The sequence below is a fragment of the Genypterus blacodes genome, unplaced genomic scaffold, assembly GCF_046128005.1.
Source record: "Genypterus blacodes isolate CSIRO-AG114 ecotype Tasmania unplaced genomic scaffold, CSIRO-AGI_Gbla_v1 ptg000067l_1, whole genome shotgun sequence".
NCBI lineage: Eukaryota > Metazoa > Chordata > Actinopteri > Ophidiiformes > Ophidiidae > Genypterus > Genypterus blacodes.
The window spans coordinates 5,972,658-5,998,632 of NW_027466879.1; the positions used below are offsets into that span (position 1 = coordinate 5,972,658).

General features: G+C 41.6%; 2 protein-coding genes across 2 annotated transcripts in view; both read left to right on the plus strand.

The window, feature by feature from the left end:
* The first annotated feature begins 922 nt into the window (after positions 1 to 922).
* Positions 923 to 2,817, plus strand: LOC143004772 (intestinal mucin-like protein). Its single transcript, XM_076155914.1, has 6 exons — positions 923 to 1,103; positions 1,285 to 1,383; positions 1,541 to 1,669; positions 1,791 to 1,830; positions 1,993 to 2,110; positions 2,613 to 2,817. The coding sequence occupies exons 1-6, from the start codon at positions 1,035 to 1,037 to the stop codon at positions 2,815 to 2,817; spliced, it is 660 nt and encodes a 219-aa protein (XP_076012029.1). The 5' UTR covers positions 923 to 1,034.
* A 4,806-nt stretch (positions 2,818 to 7,623) lies between these two features.
* The window catches only part of LOC143004779 (mucin-5AC-like), a 43,263-nt gene continuing 24,911 nt past the window's right edge, over positions 7,624 to 25,975 (plus strand). The window contains 23 exon segments of the mRNA XM_076155920.1: positions 7,624 to 7,697; positions 8,138 to 8,163; positions 8,438 to 8,684; positions 10,841 to 10,955; positions 12,402 to 12,624; positions 12,811 to 12,939; positions 13,155 to 13,263; positions 14,207 to 14,369; positions 15,262 to 15,372; positions 16,195 to 16,264; positions 16,446 to 16,583; positions 16,905 to 17,069; positions 17,850 to 17,944; positions 18,027 to 18,153; positions 18,447 to 18,702; positions 19,213 to 19,259; positions 20,983 to 20,993; positions 21,526 to 21,618; positions 21,740 to 21,891; positions 22,391 to 22,529; positions 22,645 to 22,755; positions 23,271 to 23,447; positions 24,166 to 24,405. Coding sequence (XP_076012035.1) covers positions 7,624 to 7,697; positions 8,138 to 8,163; positions 8,438 to 8,684; positions 10,841 to 10,955; positions 12,402 to 12,624; positions 12,811 to 12,939; positions 13,155 to 13,263; positions 14,207 to 14,369; positions 15,262 to 15,372; positions 16,195 to 16,264; positions 16,446 to 16,583; positions 16,905 to 17,069; positions 17,850 to 17,944; positions 18,027 to 18,153; positions 18,447 to 18,702; positions 19,213 to 19,259; positions 20,983 to 20,993; positions 21,526 to 21,618; positions 21,740 to 21,891; positions 22,391 to 22,529; positions 22,645 to 22,755; positions 23,271 to 23,447; positions 24,166 to 24,405 — 3,018 coding nt within the window.

Consider the following 25,975-nt stretch of genomic DNA (forward strand, 5'->3'; position numbering starts at 1 on the left):
GCCCAGGGGTACCATCAGGAACAACAACTACAGGACCGTCTGGCCCAGGGGTACCATCAGGAACAACAACTACAGGACCATCTGGCCCAGGTGTACCATCAGGAACAACAACTACAGGACCGTCTGGCCCAGGGATACCATCAGGAACAACAACTGCAGGACCGTCTGGCCCAGGGATACCATCAGGAACAACAACTACAGCACCATCTGGCCCAGGGGTACCATCAGGAACAACAACTACAGGACCATCTGGCCCAGGGGCTCCATCAGGAACAACAACTGCAGGTCCGTCTGGCCCAGGGGTTCCATTAGGAACAACAACTACAGGACCGTCTGGCCCAGGGGTACCATCAGGAACAACAACTACAGGAGCGTCTGGCCCAGGGGTACCATCAGGAACAACAACTGCAGTACTGTCTGGCCCAGGGGTACCATCAGGAACAACAACTACAGGACCGTCTGGCCCAGGGGTACCATCAGGAACAACAACTGCAGGGCCGTCTGGCCCAGGGGTACCATCAGGAACAACAACTACAGGACCGTCTGGCCCAGGGGTACCATCAGGAACAACAACGACAGGACCGTCTGGCCCAGGGGTACCATCAGGAACAACAACGACAGGACCTTCTGGCCCAGGGGTACCATCAGGAACAACAACGACAGGACCGTCTGGCCCAGGCGTACCATCAGGAACAACAACTCCAAGGGTACCATCAGAAACAACAACTGCCAGACTGTCTGGCCCAGGGGTACCATCAGGAACAACAACTGCAGGGGTACCATCAGGAACAACAACTGCCAGACCGTCTGGCCCAGGGGTACCATCGGGAACAACAACTGTAGGACCATCTGGCCCAGGGGTACCATCAGGAACAACAACTGCAGGGGTACCATCAGTAACAACAACTGCAGGACCGTCTGGCCCAGGGGTACCATCAGGATCAACAACTCCAGGCGGAGCATCAGCACCAACGACCACCAGAACCCCACCATTCAAACCTGGACCCTGTCAGGAGTGCTATTGTGGCCCAAATATGGATCCTGTTACCAAGCTCAACTTCATTCAATGCAAACCCATTGTCTGCCAAACAAATTGCAGCAAGGTACGTCTACTCACAGTACAGATTGCCTAACGCAGTCTTTACAGTCACAGCATTTATATTCACACTTGTCTTACCTTTTGCTGTGCATCTACGTAAAGGTTGCTTGTACATCAAGTGTTAGAGAGAATCATGTAGATTTAAGTTTGTAGATGTGTCAATGTTTTCCGTCTCTTTTTTCAAGGGTCATGAATATCAGGCTATGGCTGACAAGTGCTGTGGAAAGTGTGTTCAGAAAAGCTGTATTTTCACCACACCAGACAACACAACTGAAGTCATTGAGGTCAGTTGAGGATTCTTGATCATTGTCAAGTAGAAAAATGTTCAAATTTTAAGATAACTACTGTACACACCCTTAACACACGAAACAATGGATTATCATTGTTTTAACAGCAATTATCCTGAATAATACAGAGCTTCTCTTTTGCCTTTTGGTACAGGTTAATGGTACATATGTTCCTCCTGGAAACAAGTGTGTGAAATACACCTGTGAGAAGATTGGTGATCAGTTTGTCACCAAGGAGACCCAGCACACTTGTCCTCCCTTTGATCCCCTGGACTGTGAACCTGTGAGTGTCTTTCCTGATTAACACTAATTATTCACTGATTTACCCTGCAGCCTTGCTCGCCCTGGAGTTTTCATCGGTCATGTCTTTACAAAAGCGGTAAAATGTGCTTGTCTTCATTCAGGGAACTGAAACAACTGACTCTGATGGATGCTGCAAGACATGTAAGCTTAACATCATGGCAACTCTTAAATAAGTGCAGTATCAGTGTAAATTACTCTCACATTCAGTATCGTAGATGTGTTTAAAAGATTCTACTGAAAATGTATTTGGCAAAGCTTTGCGGTCATTGGATAGAGAGACTAACCCCAAGCTATATGTTCCAGGCAAGCCAAAGAAAATATGTGAGGTCAAGAGTAAGGACACAGTCATTGAGGTGAACGGCTGCAAGAGCCTGTCTGTCAACATCACATTCTGCGCTGGACAGTGTGGAAGCTCATCCATGTGAGTCCAGGTTATATCTGTCTGAATGCCAGTAAAACAGACTGAAATCTAAAATGTAATGAATGAATTTTAATAGTCTGGTCTGGTTGTCTATATAATGGCTGATGGCTAACAGACGGAACATAATGAAGTCCAATTCAAATCAATTGAAATGAAATATTACACAGGAAGAAGAAGAACGGGAACAGGACTTTTATTGTCTTGAAGATGTTTTGCTATCCAAACTTTTTAAATTTGAGGCTGACAAAAAACACAAGTTTGTGCATCTCATGTAATTCATTTAATCTTTTTTATATTTTTTTTATTTTAGTCATTATCACCCATTACATTTACATGCACTCAATACTATAAATGCACTTAAAGACAAGTCTGCAACAAAGCTGTACATACTGGGTGTAATTTATATTTATGTCATGTTCACCTCCATAATGGTCTTGTTGGTAGTGAACCTTTGCAAGTGCAGGATAAGGAAAGCTAATGCTGCTTTGTTTTTTCTGTGCAGTTACTCTGCAGAGTCCAACTCAATGCTGCACCAGTGTGAGTGTTGCCAAGAGACCAAGACCAGCCAGAAACAGGTTGAGCTCCGCTGTGCCGATGGCAGCAAGAACCTTTCCACGTACATCGTTGTTGAGGCCTGCAGTTGCAACAAAGCAAAGTGTGTTGAGTGGGCTGTAGGCAACCCAAAGGGGCGTCGCAGGAGACGCTGAGCAGAAGAAGATGAATATTGCATCTCACTGGACTGAATCCTTGCAGACATTATGCAAACATTATATAGATCCAGTTATTCTTGTCAGGTTTTATTATTTATATCCCAACATGTTGCCTGATTCTTGGACAACTCTTTTGAAGAGTCACAAGATATGACTGTGATGTAAACAAAGGTATATCAATAAAATTATGCTACAGCAAGATGAACCTTTGACTCTACATTCTTACTGATCTCCCTCTCACTCACTCACTCACATAAACATACATACATACACACACCCTCACTTAAACATACATGCACGCACACTCATTCACTTACACACACACACACACACAAAACGCATAACATGAAATATTCAGGTTCATGCAGATTTTATGGCATGCATCAGCAGAATTCTCAGTTACCAGTAGCTCCCTGTAATCATCCATGATTACCCAGAACTGCAGTTCATCATCATCAAATCAATCCGATGTGAATGATTACTTGATGATGATGATACTTTTCACTGATTGGTGAAATGAATACAGAGTTGTGAGTCCTTTTGATTTTAGTTTTTCTGAGCTTTGCTGAGCTGTTTGATTATCTGATCTAGAGGAATCCTGTCTTTGAGTTTCGCTATTAAGAAGATCCTGCACAATTGCATCCTGCCCCTACATCTCACCATTTGACAACTATAGACATTACATTCCAAACCGAAAGTTTGTAAAACGTACAATAATGACACACACCACCCATTATGGTTGGATTTATTATAGTTAATATTAAGAAGGAATTTGGATAATGAGGATGTTATGTGAAATGTTTGACTCAAAATAAGTCCTCTGTTTGCCTTCTGTGGAGACACTCATTTAGACCAGGGATCAGCTTAATGCTGCTTTCCACACAGCCCAGAACTGGAAAATGTATGATCTCCTACTATTAAATGATACATCTAAACATGAAGTTATACAGGGTAATATGTGTACCTTCATTTTTCCAGCAAGAAAATGACACAGCTCATACATCTGCATCAGGTTAAAGCAGTGGCAGGCCGGACTTTTCACACTTAGGCCTTCAGTGATGTCCTACACAGTCCTACCTGAATTATTCCAGCTCTTAGTACCATCATTATGACGCCATGGCTCTAGAAACTATACATTTTGACAGAAACGCAGTATAACCGGGCATTGCATCACCTTAACATTGTCAAGTACAACAGAGTTATATTAATATTTCCGAAGCATTTATAATCAATAAATCCGCATTTACAATTAAGAGTGTTAAACTACCAACTTTAAGGTCGCTTGGATACTGTCAAAACTTAAACATAAAAGGCGCTTTTAAGGGATTAGTCTACAAAGTGTTATTAAGTCTCCAAAAGTATGTGAGCAAGTTTGTTCACTAAACAGCACATTGTCGCACCCAAAGCAGTTTCAAATTGATTTAATATTTACAACATAAAATGACAAAAATACATAGAAATAAAATAAAAAATAAAATGCTTTGTACTCACCAAAACAACTGATTATTTGAACACAAAATCATTCCTCCTTTCTTTCCTCAAGAAGACTTCAATGATTCTGCAGAGTTTATCTGTGCGTTTCAGTTCCACCAATAAGTCCTTTTCTATCGACATGAAGGCTAATGCTGAAAGCCAAGTGTGTCCAAGTTCAGTTTGCTGGCTCTGCATAGCTCTGCCTCTCAATAGTGCGTATCCAATCAAAAGACATGCACGTGCTAACGTTATCGTATCCCTGCTAGCTGGCCCGTTGTCGCCAACTGGAAACCTGATTGGTTAACGCCACAGTTTTGTTTCCGTTCACTTTAAGCAACAGGCGACTGTTGATTCTGAAGGCCTGAACACATTTTGGCTGAAATATGATTGGATAAAAGCTCTAACAAAAAGGCCAGCCCTCTAAATATTGTTCAGAGGCTGGAAGCAGCGCAACCAAGACGAAAGCTATGAAATGAAGAGAATAGACAATGGGAAATAATTTAATACATATTTGTGGAAAAAATATATCAAAATTAAATTTATATTCTGATGATGTTTAGGCCAGCAGAGAAGGTCTTGCTGACCCTGACGTCCCACGACTGGGTTAAAGGAACTGTCAAGGGTTAATTATAGAATAGCAGAAAACTAACTGATGAGGATTACGTTGTGGACTGTTCAACTTTAGGTTTTCACATTTGAAATCTAGCCATAGTTTTGACATAATTAGTGGAGCAGAAGTGGTAACTTGCAAAAACATAAATGCTTATATACAAATTCTCCAATAACATACTTATTAATACTAATACTGACTGCAGAGAGGTTGTTTTTTTTAAAACCCTTAAGGAGCTGGGCCGGGCTGGAGCAAGAGATGAAGTGGTCTCCAGAGCTGACTGCAAACCAACACTAACATAACAAATGTAATAAACCTTTTTATTGCTGCTCTGTTGCAACTTCTTCCGTCTCACCGTGTTTTTGAACCCAAGTGCATGAGCGTAAAGTGATGTTCATCCTACTGCTGAACTGAAGTAAATGCAATTAAGTTATAAGTCTGCCAATATAGTGCGATTTAATCTGCAGTATAGTATGTGACTGTGATTATTGTGACTCTGATTATGAGTGTAACCGTAGTTTGCTGTTTACACAAGCTCCAAAATTGCAGGACGGATTTAATTGCACTATGATTAGATCAAATTTTATTTGTATAGCTATAGCCCAATATCGTACTCAATCTCTCAAAGGGTTTTTCAGGCCCACAACAACACATGGTTCCTGACTTGAGCTCTCTAGGAAGACAAGAAAAAACTCCCGAAAACCTTCATGTATAAGGAAAAGGAAGAAACCTTGGGAGAGGCAGTACTACAATGTCTATAATACTGTACAATAATACAACAAAGTCAAATCAAAATCAAAATCACCAGAATACAGCAATAGATGAATATATACAATGGACAGTAGATGAATACAATGTACAATACAAAATAAAATAACAATGACAATAGTAACAAGAGTCCTGGGAGAAAGGAGAGTGAAAGAGTTCTTACAGAGAGTCTTGTCGCCGGAGCAGCGGTCCAGATAATGACAGTGCATGTAAACATAGCTGTTGATATTGTGCATGTAATCTGCTAAGTCATACTTTTTGCCTTCAGAGATGTAAAGGTACTAGCAGACTTTGTCCCACCTCTAACAAATTATCTACTATTATTTTTCTTTAATCTGATATTTTTGTTTAAATTTGTGCTGGCAGAATCTTTGTGATCTTTTTGTGCATTTTTAAGGAAGAAAACATCAACAATCATCTCGTTCTAAAACCTTTAATTGTGTGGAAAATTCTTTATTAATTGAAGCTGAAAGACAGGTTACTTGCTGCCAGTAAAGACTGATTACAGCAATTTCCTCTTTGCCATTAATGTACCAAAAGACTACTTCACCTTCCTTTCAATGTTTAAATATAAGCTAACATCAGAGTTGGCTACTTAAGTAAACAATATTGGCATCACCAGAATTAATAAAATTACTATTGACACCACTAATCTCTCAAAGTTAAAGCATTGACATTACAGTACATCACTAAATTATGCATTCTAGACTAAATGATTAGTAATCCAGTTCACCAGTGGCTCTTACAGTGTCTTACTCTGCTTGATTGCATGTGACATTTGACAGAATACACATCTATGTTGATATATCCTTAATTTCCAAATAGTTTATTTATTCATTGTAAATGCATGGCAGGATCCACATCCTGGACTGAGTCAAAGCGGTTTGTTTTTGCTGCTCCTCCAACATCATCACAAGTCAAACCTCCTCCCTAGAGAAACATACATGAAGTTCCTAATTCAACAATGAATGTCATTTATTCAGCGTCTATTTCGCTCTCTCAGAGATGGGTGTGGAAGGACGCATACAGAGACATCTTATCGACCGTGCACGTCTTTAATTAAGTCTCTTAGCGCCAAATATCTGTGTTTGCCTTGCACGGTTTCTCCCACGCTGGTCTGAGTAAGGCCATAGATTTGTTATTTTAGTTTTTCGTTGTCTTTCGGGTTTTTCATGTCGCACACACAAAGAGCTTGAATCTGCCAAACCTTTGTTTTTTTATGTAGGCTCTGACGTAAGAGTTTCATGCTGCTAATGAATATGTGCATTATAGTTGGAGGATTTTGAAAATATTGATGTTGGTAAAAGACACGTATGCCTTCATCTCTATAACTATGAATAGAGCCTTTGAATATGATTTTACATAATGGAGATCAATTTCTCCTTCTGTTATTACTCAGAGCTTGTGACAGACTGTGTATTTCTGCTCTCATACACTCCTCTCTTCCAACCAAGATCTCAAAGTATCAAAAATCCTTGGTATGGATTTGGTATCAATCTCGGAAACATTTCAAATTTCTAGCTTCATTTCCTTCAGGTCAGGTGTCATCACTATTTGGATTCCCTGTAAAGACGTAATTCCAACTCTGAAACAAGGGCTGCTTGGGAGGGGGAGCTCAGATTCCGAATCAATGTCCTTCCTTCAACTCCTTTTAAAACAACATATTTAACCTACAGCAAATATAAACTACTTCATGCTTGTTGCTAAAAAGAATAGTGTTGGATCTGCTTAATTAAACAGGGTGGAGTTTTTTTGTCTGTAGTGATAGAAGGAAAATGACAGATGTATTTGCTGAACAATCACATCTTAGTACGCACAACATGTAAATGCTATGAAGGCCCATCCCAGTCACACAGGTGAAGTGGCTGCAGCTCTGCCTCATCTCCCCGAGTATAAAACATGACATCCCTCAGGTAAGTTCACTCATTGGCAGTCAGTCCTCAGGAACCATCATGGGGTCCACAGGACTCTACATTATGGCTCAACTGTCTGATGCTGCTGGTCGGCTCAGCCTTCACACAGTACGGTCAGTGCATCGCTTACTATTGATACATGATCAGAATATTGGAAGTGCTGCTTTGCTCTGCCTGTCTGTAAGAGCAAACCTTTACGTCTTTGTTTCTTTCACGCATAACCTGTGTCTGAAATACAGCATTGTAATGGTACAGCTTTTTACAACATTTACTTAGCTCTTTTTACCTAAATATTATTGATATAGTTTGAGTCTGTGGCAAGAGCTTCTTCTTGCCCTTCCTTTTCATACAATAGTTAGCTATTTAATTCACAGCAAGCATTATGTAGCTTGATTATATTCTATATATGAATTATTATATATATATATATATATGAAATGAATTGTGAAATATATACACTCAAGCTTTATAAATATAAACATATGTAATATTATCATACTGTTTTCTTTCGAAATAAGTCAGTCAGTTTTTGTTTCTTGTGTTGTTTTCACAGCCACTACTGTTGCAAGTTCACTGAGTGTGAGCCAAGGTAAATAAAGTAATTCTCCTAAACTTATACAGTCGCTGTAGTACATCTTGGCTTTTCTGTACAAATGTTCATGTTGTTGTTCTATAAGGAACAAGGGAAAGAAATCAAAGACAATATGGTCGTAACAGTGTAAACACATGGTAATATACAAGAAACAAACAAAAAAAAAGCAATAGGTATCAGTGACAAATTAAAAATGTAGGGCAAATTAGTATGAAGAACAAAAGACTCCTGAAAACCCTAACTCTCTTCCTCCAATAACAGCTCAGCTCAGCGTATGCACGACTTGGGGAAACAGCCACTGGAAGAGATTTGACGGACAGTTCTTTCAGCTGCCCTCCACCTGCAACCACGTGATGCTATCACAGTGTAATGCAGGCTATGAGAACTTCAACATCCAGATTAAACGCATCATAGTCAATGAAGCTCCCACCATCAGCGACATCACCATGAAGCTGGAGGGAGTGGTGGTGGCGATCACTAAAGAGACTGTGACTGTCAACGAGAAGACGTAGGTTAACTTCAAAGGACCTTAGTCCACTTATCTCAAAACAAAACCCACTTAACACTGTTGTAAAATATCAACTAGGGCAGAGATGTTGGTTTTTGTTTCAAACTCCGTCCCGTGTATCTGTTTCACAGATTTCATGAAATATTTCTTTCTTCTTTCTCTCTGTTGGTTGTCAGCCTGAGGGGCCTTTAGGGCCTGTAAAGCCCTTTGAGTCATTGTATGTAAATTATGTTCCTCAAGCCATAATGGGGCACTTTTGTTTCATCTCTCTTGGCATCCTGGGATTCATAATTGCCCTGCCTCAGGTCAATCTCAGCTCTGAAAAAAACACAGCCGGTTCAAAATGGTGTGGCCGGGCTGCTCAGCAGCACTACCAAAAGAACAAACATCTACCCTGTCCTGGCTAGATTTCACGATTCTCTAATTCTGTTATAAATCAGGGTCCTGCCTATATTTGGCCCCATATTCACCCACCAAACTCTCAGGTCTTCTGATCAGAGTTTTATCTCCTTTTGGAGCTTTGGAACAGCTTAATCCTAGACATCACGTCAGGCAACAAAATGACCTACAAAGCACTTTGTGAAGTTTACTCTCGAAAGGTGCTCCATAAATCAACTTTACTTTAACTTAGCATATTGTAACTTACTTTACCTTACCTTACCGCTACCTGAAAGGAAAATTCAGGAGCTACTATTTTGTTGTTGAAATGGGTCCTGATTTCTTGATAAAATTATGAAACTGCATTCTGATATGTGCTTCCACTCGCATGTTGGTCCCCCCAATATACCGCAAGGGAGGGAAATGACCGCTCAATTGCACCAAGGGGTAAAGAAACAGCTTGTCTGTGATCCCTCACAAACAGTCTGTCTTGTGTTGCTGTGATCTGCTGTTATTACTGCTGTAAAAGAGAGGATGTCTAGCATAAACTAAAGCAACTGGGGTTGATAAGACCTATTGGTAAGTGTCCAGTTTTATTTTACAGATTGCACTGATAGTGCCTCAAGAATGGAGTCAGAACGTTAACTCACTGGATTGTTCTTGTGTATTAACGACTGTTTGTGCTTGCTTAGAATCAACCTTCACCAGTTTGTTTATTAGCAGAGACAAGAAAGCCGAAAGCTGCTCCAGCTCATTTTATCTGATACCCTTCAGCCTCTGAATAATTGGCAACTTTCAGTGTATTATCAAGGCACAAACACTGGCAGAGCACTTGCCTAGTGTACATCATATTCAGAGCAGCGGCAAATATATTTATGACTTTTGCATAGGCATAACCAAAAGAGGAAGTAATTAGGAGTCACTATGTTGACTGACAAAGAGGTTATGTATATCAGTGTTGATTGGCTTGTTTGTTTGTCTGCAGGATTACCTGAAAGTTATGAACTGATTTTCATGAAACTTGGTGGGCGGGTTTAGCATGCTTCCAAGGGAACAACACTTTCAATTTTAACAGCGATCCAGATCCAGATTTTGACCTCCCAGCAGTTGTTATCTTGACAGGGATCTGAACAAGGATGTAGAATCACTGTGAAGTACCAAATCTGTAATGATTTTTCAATCATTATGGATCTTGATTATATCGATTACACATGATTGAGCTTTAGAATATGCCGGGTCACATTTACAATTTCATACTCAACATGAAGAGTGCGTGTGTTGAGTGCTCCTCGCATATTCTCAGATTATGTAATGGTTAGGATTTGTATATTTGGCACAGCACAGGATGATACGTAAGAGGGAAAATCTTTCTGGTAAGGCAGCCTTAAACTCAGCGTAAATACAACTAATAGAGTAAATATATGTTGATTGGTGCTGAAATCAATCAAATTCACTCTACGCTATGTGAGTACAGGTTAATTTTTTTTGTTCTATATAAATTACCTTGACTGGAAGGTGACTCTGAGATTAGGTTTGAACAATGTCATTTGCTAATTAATATAACAAGATTTTGCATCATTAGAATTGTGGTTCAAAGCTGTGTTCTTCCATCATGTTTTAAGTTTCTTTTAAACATGCAAAAGTAATAGAAACTGTTGAGGCACTCATTAGAGCACAAACCTTTACCAATTACTAAACATCACTGTAGTAATTGTATTCATAATTTAATTTGTTCTTATTGTGTCATTTCACTCTGCTTGTGGGTTTTTTTGCCGTAGGGTCTCACTGCCCTTCGTCACGTACGGTGTGACGATCAAAGGGACTGCGTCCAGTGTCACTATGGACTCGAAGCTTGGAATCAGAATGGTCTGGAACAGGGACAACTCCCTCAATGTATGAATCACACACTTACATGTACACGCATTAATTCTTCTCTCCAAATTCAGAGGCTTGTGAAGTGTGGTTTCATAACACAGCTCATCATGACTCAACATCACCTGAATCTATGTACACTAGCTGGGTAACTCTGTTTGCACGTGTGCACTGTTATATGTGAACAAAGACGCTGAGTCTTGATATATTTAAACATTTAAATATGACAAATATACCAGATCCACTGCGTAGTAAGAGTGAGTCACTTGGCAAGTTCTTTAGTTAACAGTTTAGAGAAATAGGCAAACATTGTTATACAAAAAACAAGCATGAAAAGCTCAAATCAAACACATTGAAATGAGCTAACAGGCTGCTGAGTGCTGCACTTCAAGAAGATGGACATGATTATATGCTTGCAGATTGATATCAGGGTAATAGGGGAAGTTGTGTGAACACAATCAGGTTGACTGCTCTTAAACATGACAACATCCTGATGTGTCTGTGAAGGTTCTCAGTCATCGAGGTCATGGTATCCAAGGAAGGGACAACCAAGTCCAGTTGTCTGAGAATTAACCTTCCTTGAACGTCCTGATGTCATCTTGGGAATAATGCTGTTGTCGTGTCCTTTTTCAATTTTTATTTTTATTCCACATAACAGTCAACAGTCCATAGTAGGACAGACACAAATACCAGCAGCACACCTGTGGACTCTGTGGCAACTTTGATGGTGTGCACAATGATTTCCTTGAAAACGGTAAGATTGTGATCCTGTTTTAAGATTTACTACTGCAGTGCCAGTGGGACGAGCATTGTGTTCATACTTGTTTGACACAAATAATGATAAAGGAAAGCAGGGGGGCTTGGGCTTGTTTTTATGGCCCTGATGGTTTTTAGGGGGGTTTATTTGAAAATGGCAGAGGAGGGTTGCAAGTTCTAGAAAGGCCTGCTTAGTTTGAACTTCAGCCTGCAGTGATACTTCAGAGCCTGGTGAGATTGTTGTACGCATCTTGTGTTTCATTTGCTCAAAAGACCTGTAATGATGAGGCACTCTCCCTGAGTGATAGGAATCAAACCAGCTGACCAACAATCCTGAGAGGCCAAGCTCAGATAGTGTGGAGAGGAGGATTTGACGGTTGACTGTGTCAAAGGCAGAATCCTAATCCTTAATTCTCTTGCTGGCCATTCCACAGTTGTCATGCTGCTTGACTTATTCAATCAGCATGACAATAATGAGAGCTTGACCTATTCAAGCAGCATGAGAACTGAGTTTGAATTTGCCAGCAGCCTTCACTGATAGTAAGGTTTCTACTACAGACAAGAGGGCAGTTTCAGTGGATTGACCATCCTTGAAGGCAGACTTAACACAATTTGCAATGTTTCCTTGAGATATTGAAATAATTTTTCCGGCAAAATGAAACTTTCCTAAAACAGATCTTGACTGATCAACTGTTTTTATTTATTTGTTAGTCTCGGAGCGCCTGCAATCAAAGGTTCACCGGTGCTTATTTCGATGACTGCAAGGACCGTCTGGATACGGAGTCCTTCATTCAAGCCTGCATGACCGACGTGTGCAATGCTGCATCGCAAGACAAAGCCTCCATCCTCCTTTGCAAAACCATCTCTGAATACTCCAGACAGTGCATCCATGCAGGCGGCACGCCCAAACAATGGCGGGGCCCATCTTTCTGTCGTAAGATCATCACACTGCTTAATTTATGTGCCTTCTATTTTATAATTTAAGTGGATATATTGTAATTGCCAGTCAGTAGTGGCTTCTATTTCTAGTTTGGCTGTTGCATTGCTATGGTACAGATGTATTTTGCTGGCTTGTATTTAGTTCCATGGACATAAGAGCTATTTAAGTGTTTCTCCACAGGTATGACTTGTCCCAACAACAACATGGAGTTCAGGGAGTGCAGCACTTCCTGTCCTGATACCTGCTCCAACCCTCAGGCTAGTCAGACGTGTGACAGCCATTGCATGGAAGGATGCAGCTGCCCTGCTGGTACATGCGAGTGAAATGCATTTGATTGATTGTTATGACCTGAAATGTAGAATGAGCATTCAACTTTGAAATTTCATGTCACACTTGTTGCCTTAATGTGAACGGAATCTAAGTTTTAAAGTGCCTGTAAAGGTACTGGATGTGAAACTCTTGCTGTCTTGTTTAAGAGTAGAAGTAGTAAGTCTGTCAGGACTGATGATTTCTCCCCTCCTCAGGAACCATCCTTGATGATGTCAGCAACACTGGCTGTATTGCACAAACAGAGTGCGCCTGCATGCACAACAACAAAGTGTACAAGCCAGATGAGTCCTACACTTGAGCCTGGTAAGATAAGAATTGTACAGCTTCTTACCCATTCCTGAATGATAATAACAATAATATGTATTGTCATTGTTATTCTTATTTCTCACACCCAAAGCACTATAGTAGTCACAGTATTTATAACATTTTATCTTATTTTATTTAATAGTTCTCAAATCCTTGGTAGCAAAAACACAAGGCACTTAGGGCATTAATACAGCAGACAGATTCATGTTCTGGAATACACATAAAGGAACATACATTCATACAAACAATTTTGCAAAACAAAAAGTTTCTAAAAAATACAGTCTAACAGGACATCTTTGGTCACAAATGTGATTTCAACTTTTATTAAACAGCATTTAAATGGATTCCAATTTAAAAAATAAATAAATGTATACCTCCTCCAGGCTTTTCCCCTTAAAGAAAACTAGCTTGTTTTGTATAAAAACCTCAAATGTATGTCGCTTTGGATAAATGTAAACTTCAAAGTTGGGGGGGTTGAGCGAATTTGTAATTGAAATGTGCTTGGACACGGAGCCAAAGCAGTTGTTTGAGAACAGGGCTGGTATGATAATTGTGTGTGCGTGTGGCAGAAGAGGCAGATGAGTTTTGTATTCACTTTTAATACAAAACTTCCAAGCATGACGTGATAACTGTGCGTGTACGCCTCTTGGCATCTTAGAAAAGAGAGGACATGTCTTAGTTCAACTCACTTATCTCAGAGAAATTTATCTGTGTTTGTATCTATTCGCAAATCGTCGAAAAACCACACCAAGCACTTCCCTCCCAATTACACACAAGCAATTCTAACTTCCGTAGATAATGCTGAAGGTTATAGTTTTCAGTCAGAGGTCAGTATTTACCAATTTACCAATTTAAATGGTGGGCTTTAATATGAGGTGTAAAATACATTTTCATTGTTCATACAGAATGCATTTGGTGCCACCTTTTGGTCAATGTTAAGTGGATGCACATGTACACAGGTTGTAACTGTGTGTGTGTGCCAGTGGGCCTGCACAGAGAAGAACTGTCCAGGACGTTGCTCCGTGGAGGGAGGATCCCACGTCAACACCTTTGATGGGAAGGTCTACACCTTCCACGGGGACTGCTCCTACGTCATGGCTCAGGTACACCACATCAACCTCACCACACTGCCACTATGGCAGCACATCTGTACCATGGCTAGTGGAAGAACATGACTCAACTAGAAGGATGCCAAGACAGATTGCGCTAATATTCTTTGTCTGCAAAACTCATCAAAAGCATGTGATCCATTCTAGAAACAGAAATTCTTACAGAAGCTGACAAAAATATCAAACAATGGCCGAAGGAACCAAAACTAAGATAAGGACATTCGACATAATAATTCCGATATCTGCCTCTGGATCTGGATTGGTACCAAGATGTAACTTCCCTTAGCTGGCTCCAACCTTCCCCCAAGATTCATGGGTTGAGGACTTTTTGATAACAAACAAGCCTAATCTCTCTGTAAGAGGTCACAAAACCTTTCTCTTGGATCTTCCCCTTTAGTTTTGTCAATACTGCTGCTGCTGTTTCAATCCAGTGCATCAACACTGCCCTGACAACAAAACTGTTGTACCACATGCACGTGCACCAGTGCAAATACAGTGTAAGTGAGTGTGTAAAATCCCCTTGTGAGTTCAGGCTTAAGAAACCAGCTTGAATCAGTTCCCTCCAGTCAAATTAAGGTTTGTCGGTCATTTGATGTTCTTGTTTGATGCGTATCCTGATGTTCTGGTTCTCACAGCCCTGTGAGCAGTTTCAGAAGGAGAGAGGCGTTCATAGCCAGGTCACAATAGAGTGGAGATACAGTACGGTTGTATGATAGCAGCCATCATATAATAAAGCATTATCTATACAACAGCAGTTTGCAAGCAAAACAGAATGTGAGTAGAGATGCATCATCCACTTCCTTCTGTCCTTTTTATTTGTCATCGACACGCTTGCACACACAATTTCTGTCCTTCCCCAACAGTTGTGTCTTGTTTTGCATTGCAGAATGATAAAGGCTCAGCGTACACCGTGCTGGTGGACCTGGTGAAGTGCGGTCTGTCTGCCAGCAAGACCTGCCTCAGAGGTGTCACTCTGGCTCTATACGGACAGGCTGTGGTAAGTATTGCACATATACAATCACTCAAACATATATATATATACTATTCATTATGTCAGCAGTCACATTGGTGGGTAGGGGTCAAATATTCGCTGAAGTGGTACCTTAAGTAAATTGGAAATACTGTTCTATACTGTACTGTCATTAAGTTTGTATTTGAGTACAAATTAACTTTTTATGTAGCTGAATTTACAATGGACCTACAGGTAATAAATATTGTGCAACTCAGCCTGGGTGTACAGTATTAGTTCTGTCAGCATACAAACTGTGCAGGGCTTTGTACCAAGTGAACAGGGAGTCATTGCCCAGTACCCTCTCCATTAATATCCACAGTCATTACTCATCATAAAGCCGCGCTTTCAGTCAGAATTTCCTAGGGTTTAAAGTTAGGAAATACCTCTAAAGCAGTGGTTCTCAAAACCTATTGTTGCGCGCCCCCCTTTTATAGATCAGAAGATTTTCGGGGCAAGTGTGCCGGCAACGGACGTTCCTGGTTCCCCTTGTAAGTGTGCCTGCCGGCCGGTGCCGGGAACGTCCCATTCCTGGCACTCTAGCCGGTGAAAATCACAGACAGTAGGACCCCCGGGACAATATAAAACAATATGGGACTGCTGATCGGTTTGACGGGGGCGCTCTGGACGCTCATTCTCCTGCACCGAAACGTATCGCCTCATTCATTTTCCTGGAACAGTACTTATTCAGATCGCTCCTTTTCCGGTCCCACATCCCCCCTGGAGTAGCTCTGTGCCCCCCACTTTGAGAACCACGGCTCTTAAGCAATGTTTGTTATTGTCTAAATGCCGTGCTGTCTCCCTCTTCAGATAGTCAAAATCCAGTCAACGGGACAGATCTACTTAAACAACATGTTGTCTCAGCTTCCTCTTTTCACTCGTGAGTGACCATACACGCACACACACACACGCACGCGCGCACGCACGCGCGCACGCGCAAACACACACACACACTTGGAGGTTCCTGGTTCGATTACGGCCTCCTCTTAGCAAGCATAAAAGAATCCAGACTGAAACTCCAGCTCACTTGTGTTTTCTTCTTTCTTTTTTTTATGGTGCAGAGGACATCAGAGCCTTCAAGCCGTCCTCCTTCTATGTCCTCATCGACACCAAGGTTGGCATACAAGTGATGGTCCAGCTGTCTCCAGTAATGCAGGTTTTCATCACAGCTCACCCCTTACTCAAAGGAACCACGAATGGTACGTCTCGCTTCTTTCATGTCATTGTGAGGAAAAATACTCCCCAAAAAAAGATTTGTCATTCATAGCATAGAACAGGGAATCTACAAGATATATTTACCTTTTATTGTGGCTAGCATAACTTCTACCTTAGCACTGTTTGCAACTTACCGAAAAACGTCAGCAATGTAGTTAGGAGGTAAAAGATCACTGCAGGATATCTTTAAATTCAAATCATAAATAAATAAATCAAATCAACATATCACAAATATGTTGGTTTGCAAATCTTCAGTCGTGTTCGATTTCTTCTTTGTGTAATTGTGTCACATTTCATCCCGACAGGCTTGTGCGGGAACTTCAACAACATCATGACGGACGACTTCAAGGTCAGGAGTGGGCTGGTGGAAGGTACAGCTACGGCCTATGCAAATTCATTGAAGACCAGGCCCGGCTGCCCCAATATCAAACCAGTGTATGGACACCCCTGCTCTCAGGGCATCAGCACAGGTACTGGTGAAATCAGAAAATGACCAATACACAAAGACACAATGCAAGGCTACAACTACCAGAAACAACTACCGGAAAATGTTCACCACCAGCTCACAGTTATGTTGGCCATCAATTCGCACATTTTCGGATGTAATTACACAAAATATAGGCTCAGCAACTACATTCTGTAAATAATACCTAAGAACTGTTGAAATCCATGACTTAATATGTTTTGTCCTACTTGCCTTTGCACCTCTGTATAATCCCACTGGAAGTTCCTATTGCACACCCAGCCATTCGTGGAGAAGGAATCTCTCATGGAACTGCCTCTCCCGAGGTTTCTTCCTTTTTTCCTTATTTATCGAGGTTTTCCTCGTCTTCCTTGAGAGCTTTGGGCTGGGTGGGGAATTGTGCTAATGTTGTGGGCCTGTGAAGCCCTTTGAGACATTGTATGTGATATTGGGCTATACAAATAAACGTGACTTGACTTGACTTGACTGATGAAACAAAATATTTACAGACAAATAGTGTCCAATGCAACAACGTAAAAACATAAATTACAGCAGGAGCAGCCGTGACACTCTCTTGTCTACCACACCTCATTACCACAACTGCAGTTAAATGACCACGCGGGGCAATGCCGTGGACAAAATTCTAAATTAGATAGTTTTACACATGCTCAAACAGAGGACAGAGCATTTAGTCCTTGAGTCAGCGGTGGAAAAAAACGCCACCTGTAGTTTGCACCATTGCCTCTAAAATCACCTAACCATTTTTTTACGTGTTTCTGTTTCTCAGAAAGCTACGCCAAGTACTGGTGCTCAAAAATATCAGATAGCGCCGGAGTGTTTGCGGCCTGCCACTCTGTCATCAGCCCCACTGTGTACAAAGAGGTAAGTGTGTGGATGCCAGTCGTGCAGTGATACGCATGTCCGCTCTGTCCGTGTCCACACGCACACACTGTCTCCTTCACAGAACTGCATGTATGACAGTTGCAACTGTGAGAAAAGCGAGGCGTGCATGTGTGCTGCAGTCTCCTCCTACATCTTCGCATGCTCAGCTGTGGGCATCCACATCACTGGCTGGAGAGACACCATCTGTGGTGAGTGACACAGATCACAACAGCATCCGGCCTCATATCAATAACATATCAACTGATAAGAAGTTTAGCTGTGTGACTGACTTTTATCCAAACTCAGTTTAGTTTAGACTTTGAATCACAATGGAGGTTATTGGTGAAAAATGTACAAGATGGTTTGTTGTCATCTGGTGCAATTAGTTTTTACTGACACGTTAAATCTGCTGCTTTGTTTTAGGATTGTCAGATGTACCTTTGTACAGTTTGCTCAGATTATGCAGATATACATGCTTCATATAGAACTTTTTGTCTCCCAGGCAAATTCAGCGCCACATGTCCGTCTGACACTGTGTACGCCTACAAAATGACCCACTGCGGTCGTACCTGCCGCTCACTCGGCCAGACAGATTATTCATGCCGGGTCACCTCCACCAGCGTAGACGGCTGTGGTTGTGCTGAGGGAACCTACATGAACAAGGAGGGTAAATGCGTGCTGAGCTCGAGCTGTCCCTGCTACGAGAAGGACACAATCATTCCCAGTGGACAGACCATAAGCCGAGACGGCTCTTCATGGTAAATACTGTGTGATATTGATTTTACTGTATATAAATGGCTTTTGGCTTTTCTGTATATAAATAAGATCCATGAGCCCCTATGCACATACGTCCACAATTTCACAGAATTTCATGATTTTTAAGAAATGTATGGATCAACAGAAAATGGCACATGAGAAAAACCTTGAAAAGCTTCTTTGTGTGAGCGTAGTTCAGTAAGCATCGTCAAATAGCATAAAAAGGTTATATTTGGAAATCCATAAAACTAACTTGTATACTGCTTCATATTAATTCATTCAATGGTCAACAGACCTGTGAGTGAACACCAAATACCTTAAATCTCCTGAAAATCATGACAATGCAGACTGCATCGGGATGTCAATGCATGTTGACGAGTCAGCGCACCACTAACCACGCTTACATGTCTACATGAAACTAGGTTACTTTCATACATTTGAAAGATAAGGAATATTCTCAGCTGATAAGAGGGACAAGGTTTAATCATGATTTCTCATTCATGCTTTCATAGCATCTGCAGACATGGAACCCTCAGCTGCTCAGGGACCCAACATACAGGTACATATTCTAAACATTCATTCTTGATATGCACACACTCCTGTTATGTTTTTCAACTGTCCTTATGATTTCTAATTTTAATAGTCCTCATTGCAAAGGCAACCAGTGTAGCTCAGACAAACAGTGCTTAAGTAAGGAATGAACTATTGGGGATTGTTTTGTATGTCCTGGTTGTTATTATCCATTGCATCAGTAATGAAGGTGCAAAGTAATACAAACTGGCATTTTGGGTCAGAAGTCTGGCTAAAAAAATGTATGTTGTGTTTAAAAATGTTTCAAGATTCAAGATTCAAGATGATACAGCAGATAAACACAGTTTACAGTATGTAATGAAATTCTTACTTTGTTTTTCGTCTCCCGACATGCAAGTAAGATAAAATAGTATTATACGAAATAAAGAGATATATAAAAAATAGAAAATAGTGCAAATATTCTTGCAAAAAAATGCAATGAAAATGTACAAAGGTGCAGAGTGGAGGTAGATATGTTTGTTTAAAGTGCAGAGTGTACAGATTATTGTGATTGTTATTGCACATTGATTAGTTACACATGGTTGTAATCAAGTTTTGTCAGTGGAGTGAGGTGAGGGGGTGGGGGCAGAGTTCACAGTTTTATTTAGCAATCTGATGGCCTGTGGGAAGAAGCTGTGCCAGATGTGTCATCCTTGCTCTCGCACTCCTGTAACGCCTTCCTGAAGGCAGGAGTGTAAACAGGCTGTGTTGCGGGTGGGTATTGTCCTTTGTAATGTTTTGGGCCCTCCTAACGGCCCTTGTCGTGTAAATGTCCTGAAGTGGTGGGAGGGCTGCCCCGGTGATGTGCTGCGCTGTTTTTATCAGCCGTTGCAGAGCCTTCCTGTTCTGTGCAGCTGCCGTGCCACACTGTGATGCCGTCAGTAATGACGCTCTCCACTGCACCTCTGTAGAAGTTACTGAGGATCTTGGCTGACATGCCAAACTTCCTCAGTCTCCTTAGGGAGTACAGTCTCTGCTGCCCTTTCTTGAGGAGCTGGCGGGTGTTGTGTGACCAGCTGAAGTCCTCACTGAGGTGTGTCCCCAAGAATTTAAAGTTCTTACCCCTCTCTACCTCAGTGTACAGTGGAGTGTGCTGCTGTCGCCTCAATAATCATCTCCTTAGTCTTCTCAGCGTTTAAGGAGAGGTTATTGATCTGACACCAGACAACCAGCCCCGCCACATTACGAACATTTGGCAGACGCTTTTATCCAAAGCGACTTACATTACATTACCACCCTTCGCAGAGGGGGGAGCAATTGAGGGTTCGGTGCCTTGACTGTCACCAGCCCAATGACTGTGGTGTCATCAGCAAACTTTATGATGCTAGTGCCAGACTGGGAGGCCACGCAATCGCATGTGAAGAGAGTGTACAGGAGTGGACTGAGAACACAGCCTTGGGGGATTCCTGTGTTCACCGTCCTGATGCCTGATGTCTGCCCCCCCACTCTCACCGACTGCTCACCGGCCTGCCGACAGGAAGTCCAGCACCCAGTCAGAGAGGGAAGGTGTCAAACCGAGTGACCACAGCTTCTCCGAAAGCCTTTGTGGAATTACTGTGTTAAAAGCTATAATCAACAAACAGCATCCTAACATAGGTGTTTGGGTGTTCTAGGTGCGTGAGGGCACGACCAGGGATGTTATCCGGTCCCGCTGCCTTTCGTGAGTTCGTCCTCCTCAGAGCTGAACAAACCTCTGCCCGTGTCACAGCAAGCGGTGTGTCCTGCACGTCCTCAGGGGCCAGGCTCAGTCTCTGCCGGTCAGTGTTGAGCTCAAACCGGGCATAGAACTCATTCAGCTCCTCGGGCAGCGTGGTGTGGCTCTGTGTTGGGCCTTTGCTCCTCTGCTGGAAGTCGGTGATGTGCTGCAGTCCCTGCCACATGCGCCTGGAGTCAACAGAGAGATAGTATCCCTCCAGCTTCATCCTGTACTGTCTTTTGGCCTGGGTGATGGTTCTGCGCGGGTCATACTTGGTGTTCTTGTAGGCCTCTGCGTCCCCAGACGAAAAAGCAGCAGCAAGTGCACGTAGCATGGACCGCACCTCTCTGTTAATCCAGGGTTTGTCGATGTCAAATGTCAGCTTAGCATCTGCCTTTAGAACCTCAGCAAGAACATTCTAGAGCTAAATTAGAGCAGCTTCACCACTTTTCTATCCTGATTTGTTTTACATTCATTATTCTCTTAAGTCTTATCGTGGCATGTAAAGTTAATACATCTGCTTTGGGTTTTGTTTTGCTCAGTGACCCCTGTGTGCAAGCTTCCCATGGTGAACTTTAACTGCTCCAGCACTCAGCCCGGAACCAAGGGTGCGGAGTGTCAGAAAAGCTGCAACACCCTGGATATGACTTGTGTAAATACAGAAAACCACACACACACACACACACAGACATAATTTGCTGTAGTGGCATACACGGACAGACCTGGAATCTAGCTCATTTGTTCTTTCCTGCTTCTGTTTTCCTGGGATGCAGATCAGCACGGGTTGCACGTCAGGCTGCATGTGTCCCTCCAGCTTGGTGTCAGACGGCAAAGGAGGATGCATAAAGGAGTCCAGCTGTCCGTGTATATACAACGGGAAAGTGTACCAGCCTGAAAAGACGCTCACTGCAGACTGCAACACCTGGTTTGTACACACGTGCCTCACACATTATGTACACAGATACAGGGTAGATATGCACCAGTGGTGGAAAAGTACCTTGAAGTAAAGTAAAAGTAGTGATATCTCGTGAAATTCACCCAAATCAAAAAATACTTGGGTAAAAGTCAAGCTTTGAAAAGCTGCTGATGGTAATTTCCCTTCAGCATCCAAAGTATTTTTGGGATTATAACTCTGCTTAAGTATTAAAAAGTAAAAGTACAATACTTAAAGGAGAGAATAAATACATACATATGTTACATATTATATTAAAATATAGGCAATGAGCATAAAATATCAGCAGCAGTCCCACAAACGACTAGAGAATATGAAGCAATCATACATCCGTTAAACAAGGATTAAAATGCCTTCATTCCCCGATGTATGTTAAAAAAAGAAAATGTATCCAAAATGTCTCCAAGACAGCAAGCTTAACCAAGACAGCTTTATGTATTTCAAAGTGTTTGTAATATGTATGTGTGTGTAGCTATTGCAGAAACAGGAAGTTTGTCTGTACCACCAACGTCTGTGATGCCATTTGTGGAATCTATGGAGACGGTCACTATGTTACATTTGACGAGAAGAGGTTTGACTTCAATGGACAGTGTGAATACACACTCCTGCAGGTACAGCAGCTGCTCAGCACCTTCCTCTTCATCACACTGAGGGAGATGAGAACATATAGAGGCAGGTGGAGGAAGGTTTACACTGAGCATTTTGTGTCCCTCTTTCCTTCCTCAGGATTTTTGCGGCAGTGCTCAGAACAGCGGAACCTTCAGAATAATCACAGAGAACATCCCCTGTGGAACCACAGGAACTACCTGCTCCAAGACTATCAAGATCTTCCTTGGGGTAAACAACACATCCAAACTCTAAATCATATCATTAAACTCAAACATAAACATGCAGTTTTTCATTATGAGGATGATGAAGTTTTTTACTTTTCTTACTTCATCTACATGATGCAGGTCTGATGATAGCAAGTGCGAGTTAAACAATCAGCATAGATGTTAAGCATTTTCAGTGAAATAAAAGTCATCCCGACTAACAGGGAGGCAGTAGCTCAGTGGGTAGAGCTTCAGCTTGAGAACCGGAGGGTCGCCGGTTCAAGTCCCTGCCAAGGTGCCTCTGAGCAAGGCACCGAACCCTCAATTGCTCCCCCCTCTGCGAAGGGTGGTAATATAATATATGTCACTTTGGATAAAAGCGCCTGCCAAATGATCGTAATATAAATATATTTTGTACAGAATAAAGATTATTTCCTTTACGGTGAAATACAGTATTTACATATTGTCTTAAAATGACTTCAGTCTAATGGTCATTCAATGTCATTGTAATTGTTGCTTATTTGTTGTTGATACCTACAGGACAATGAGTTCCAGCTTAAAGATGGAGGCTTGCTGGTGATAAAGGGCAGCGTCCAGGTGTTCCTCACTCAGCTGCAAAAGATGGGCGTCTACTTGGTGCTGACATTGAAGACAGGAGTTATGCTCATGTGGGATACAAAGACAAGTCTGTTCATTAAGCTCAGCCAAAAATACCAGGTACGCAGTTGTGAGCAGAAGTAACACGATTTCAACCCATAAATAATGACATTCAGATTGAATGTTTAAAACCAAACAAAGTTCAAATTCAGAATGCCCATGAGTTATAGGTTTAGATATTGAAACCCAACTAAAACACAAAGGTGAACAAATCAAACTAATAAAGCAATATACTAACATGGAACCAAAAAGAACAAAACCCAAGGGGTAGACTGACTGACTGACAGCAGCTTATAAAGCTCATCAGTGAGTCTAATTTCCCTGATGAAACCAACTGAGACATACACGCTCCTGCAGAGAGCTTATTTGCAAAAACAGATACCTTTGTATTTGCTTTGCATTCCCAGTAGGAGATACAGGACATTTACAAGTATAACAAATTTAGTTTTCAACCCCCACAGTAAAGTAAAGATTATTTTACATATTACACCAGCAAAACCTTATGGAGAAGTTGTGGAAAAGTTTGGGAAATTCATTGATAAATAAGTGATTTATTGATAAATTTATCAAATTCATTGATAAATAATCTTTTTTCAGAAAGGCCTCTGCTCATTGGTTGATCTCTGACTGTAATAACCACAAAAACAATGCAAATCCTGCTGGTGCCAATCATTTCCCGCAGCATCCATCCTCTTACTTATCAGACTGACCCAACCTATACTTATAATTTTCATGACCAAGAACATGTACTAAGTGTCATTGCATTCCTCTGCCTCAGGGTAAAGTCTGCGGTCTGTGTGGAAATAACGATGGCAACAGTAAGAATGACTTCACCACACGCTCCCAGGAAATGGTAGCCGATGCATTAGTTTTTGGGAACAGTTGGAAGGTTTCCAGCAGTTGTCCCAACGCCGTGCTGGTTAGCGACCCCTGTTCCTCCAACCCATACCGGGCAGCCTGGTCCCAGAAACAGTGCAGCATCATCACCAGCATCACTTTCATAGAGTGTCATACACAGGTAACTATGGCAATAGCAAACAAACAAATGTGAATAGAGTATATTCGCACATTCAACATTTACAATATTTTCAGTTCTGAAAATATGACAGTATCAACTCAGCCCCATGCTAAATAACTGTTTTGTGATTGAAACTCAGGTAGAAAGGAAAGGTCTACTGTTACTCTGTCTGAGCTCATTTTTTAGTACTGAAATTGGAACATTCACAGAGAAGATCATTGGGTGAGAGGCAGGGTACACCTTAGATAGGTCACCAGTTTATCCCAGTCTGGTTCAGACCTATCAGAAAAAAGCTTTAAATCTTAGTACCGGCTCCAGTCCATCTTAAGTGGTCAATCCAATTAGAATTTAATTTGCAATGAGCATGTAAATGCAGTGAGTCAGTGCTGGTGTCAACACTACAATGTACAGTGGGATGCGAAAGTTTGGGCACCCTTGTTAATTTTCATGATTTTCCTTTATAAATCATTGGTTGTTAAGATAAAAAAATTCAGTTAAATATATCATATAGGAGACAAACACAGTGATATTTGAGAAGTGAAATGAAGTTTATAGGATTAACAGAAAGTGTGCAATAATTGTTTAAACAAAATTAGGCAGGTGCATAAATTTGGGCACCACAAAAAAAAATTTACTCAATATTTAGTAGATCCTCCTTTTGCAGAAATAACAGCCTCTAAACACTTCCTATAGCTGCTAATGAGAGTCTGGATTCTGGTTGAAGGTATTTTGGACCATTCTTCTTTACAAAACATCTCTAGTTCATCAGGTTTGATGGTTTCCGAGCATGGACAGCTCTCTTTAAGACACACCACAGATTTTCAATAATATTCAGGTCTGGGGACTGAGATGGCCATTCCAGAACGTTGTACTTGTTCCTCTGCATGAATGCCTTAGTAGATTTTGAGCAGTGTTTAGGGTCGTTGTCTTGTTGAAAGATCCAGCCCCGGCGCAGCTTCAGCTTTGTCACTGATTCCTGGACATTGGTCTCCAGAATCTGCTGATATTGAGTGGAATCCATGCGTCCCTCAACTTTAACAAGATTCCCAGTCCCTGCACTAGCCACACAGCCCCACAGCATAATGGAACCACCACCAAATTTTACTGTAGGTAGCAGGTGTTTTTCTTGGAATGCTGTGTTCTTTTTCCTCCATGCATAACGCCCCTTGTTATGCCCAAATAACTCAATTTTAGTTTCATGAGTCCACAGCACCTTATTCCAAAATGAAGCTGGCTTGTCCAAATGTGCTTTAGCATACCTCAAGCGGCTCTGTTTGTGATGTGGGCGGAGAAAAGGCTTCCTCTGCATCACTCTCGCATACAGCATCTCCTTGTGTAAAGTGCGCCTAATAGTTGAACGATGCACAATGACTCCATCTGCAGCAAGATGATGTTGTAGGTCTTTGGTGCTGGTCTGTGGGTTGACTCTGACTGTTCTCACCATTCTTCGCTTCTGTTTATCCGAGATTTTTCTTGGTCTGCCACTTCGAGCCTTAACTTCAACTGTGCCTGTGGTCTTCCATTTCCTCAATATGTTCCTAACTGTGGAAACAGACAGCTGAAATCTCTG

What these genes read in the sequence shown, in the direction of transcription:
- LOC143004772 (XM_076155914.1), top strand. Translation starts at nt 1,035, where the DNA reads ATGGATCCTGTTACCAAGCTCAACTTCATTCAATGCAAACCCATTGTC. An exon ending in GCCAAACAAATTGCAGCAAG is followed by an intron (nt 1,104 to 1,284) that starts GTACGTCTACTC and finishes TCTTTTTTCAAG; the next exon opens with GGTCATGAATATCAGGCTAT. An exon ending in ACACAACTGAAGTCATTGAG is followed by an intron (nt 1,384 to 1,540) that starts GTCAGTTGAGGA and finishes CTTTTGGTACAG; the next exon opens with GTTAATGGTACATATGTTCC.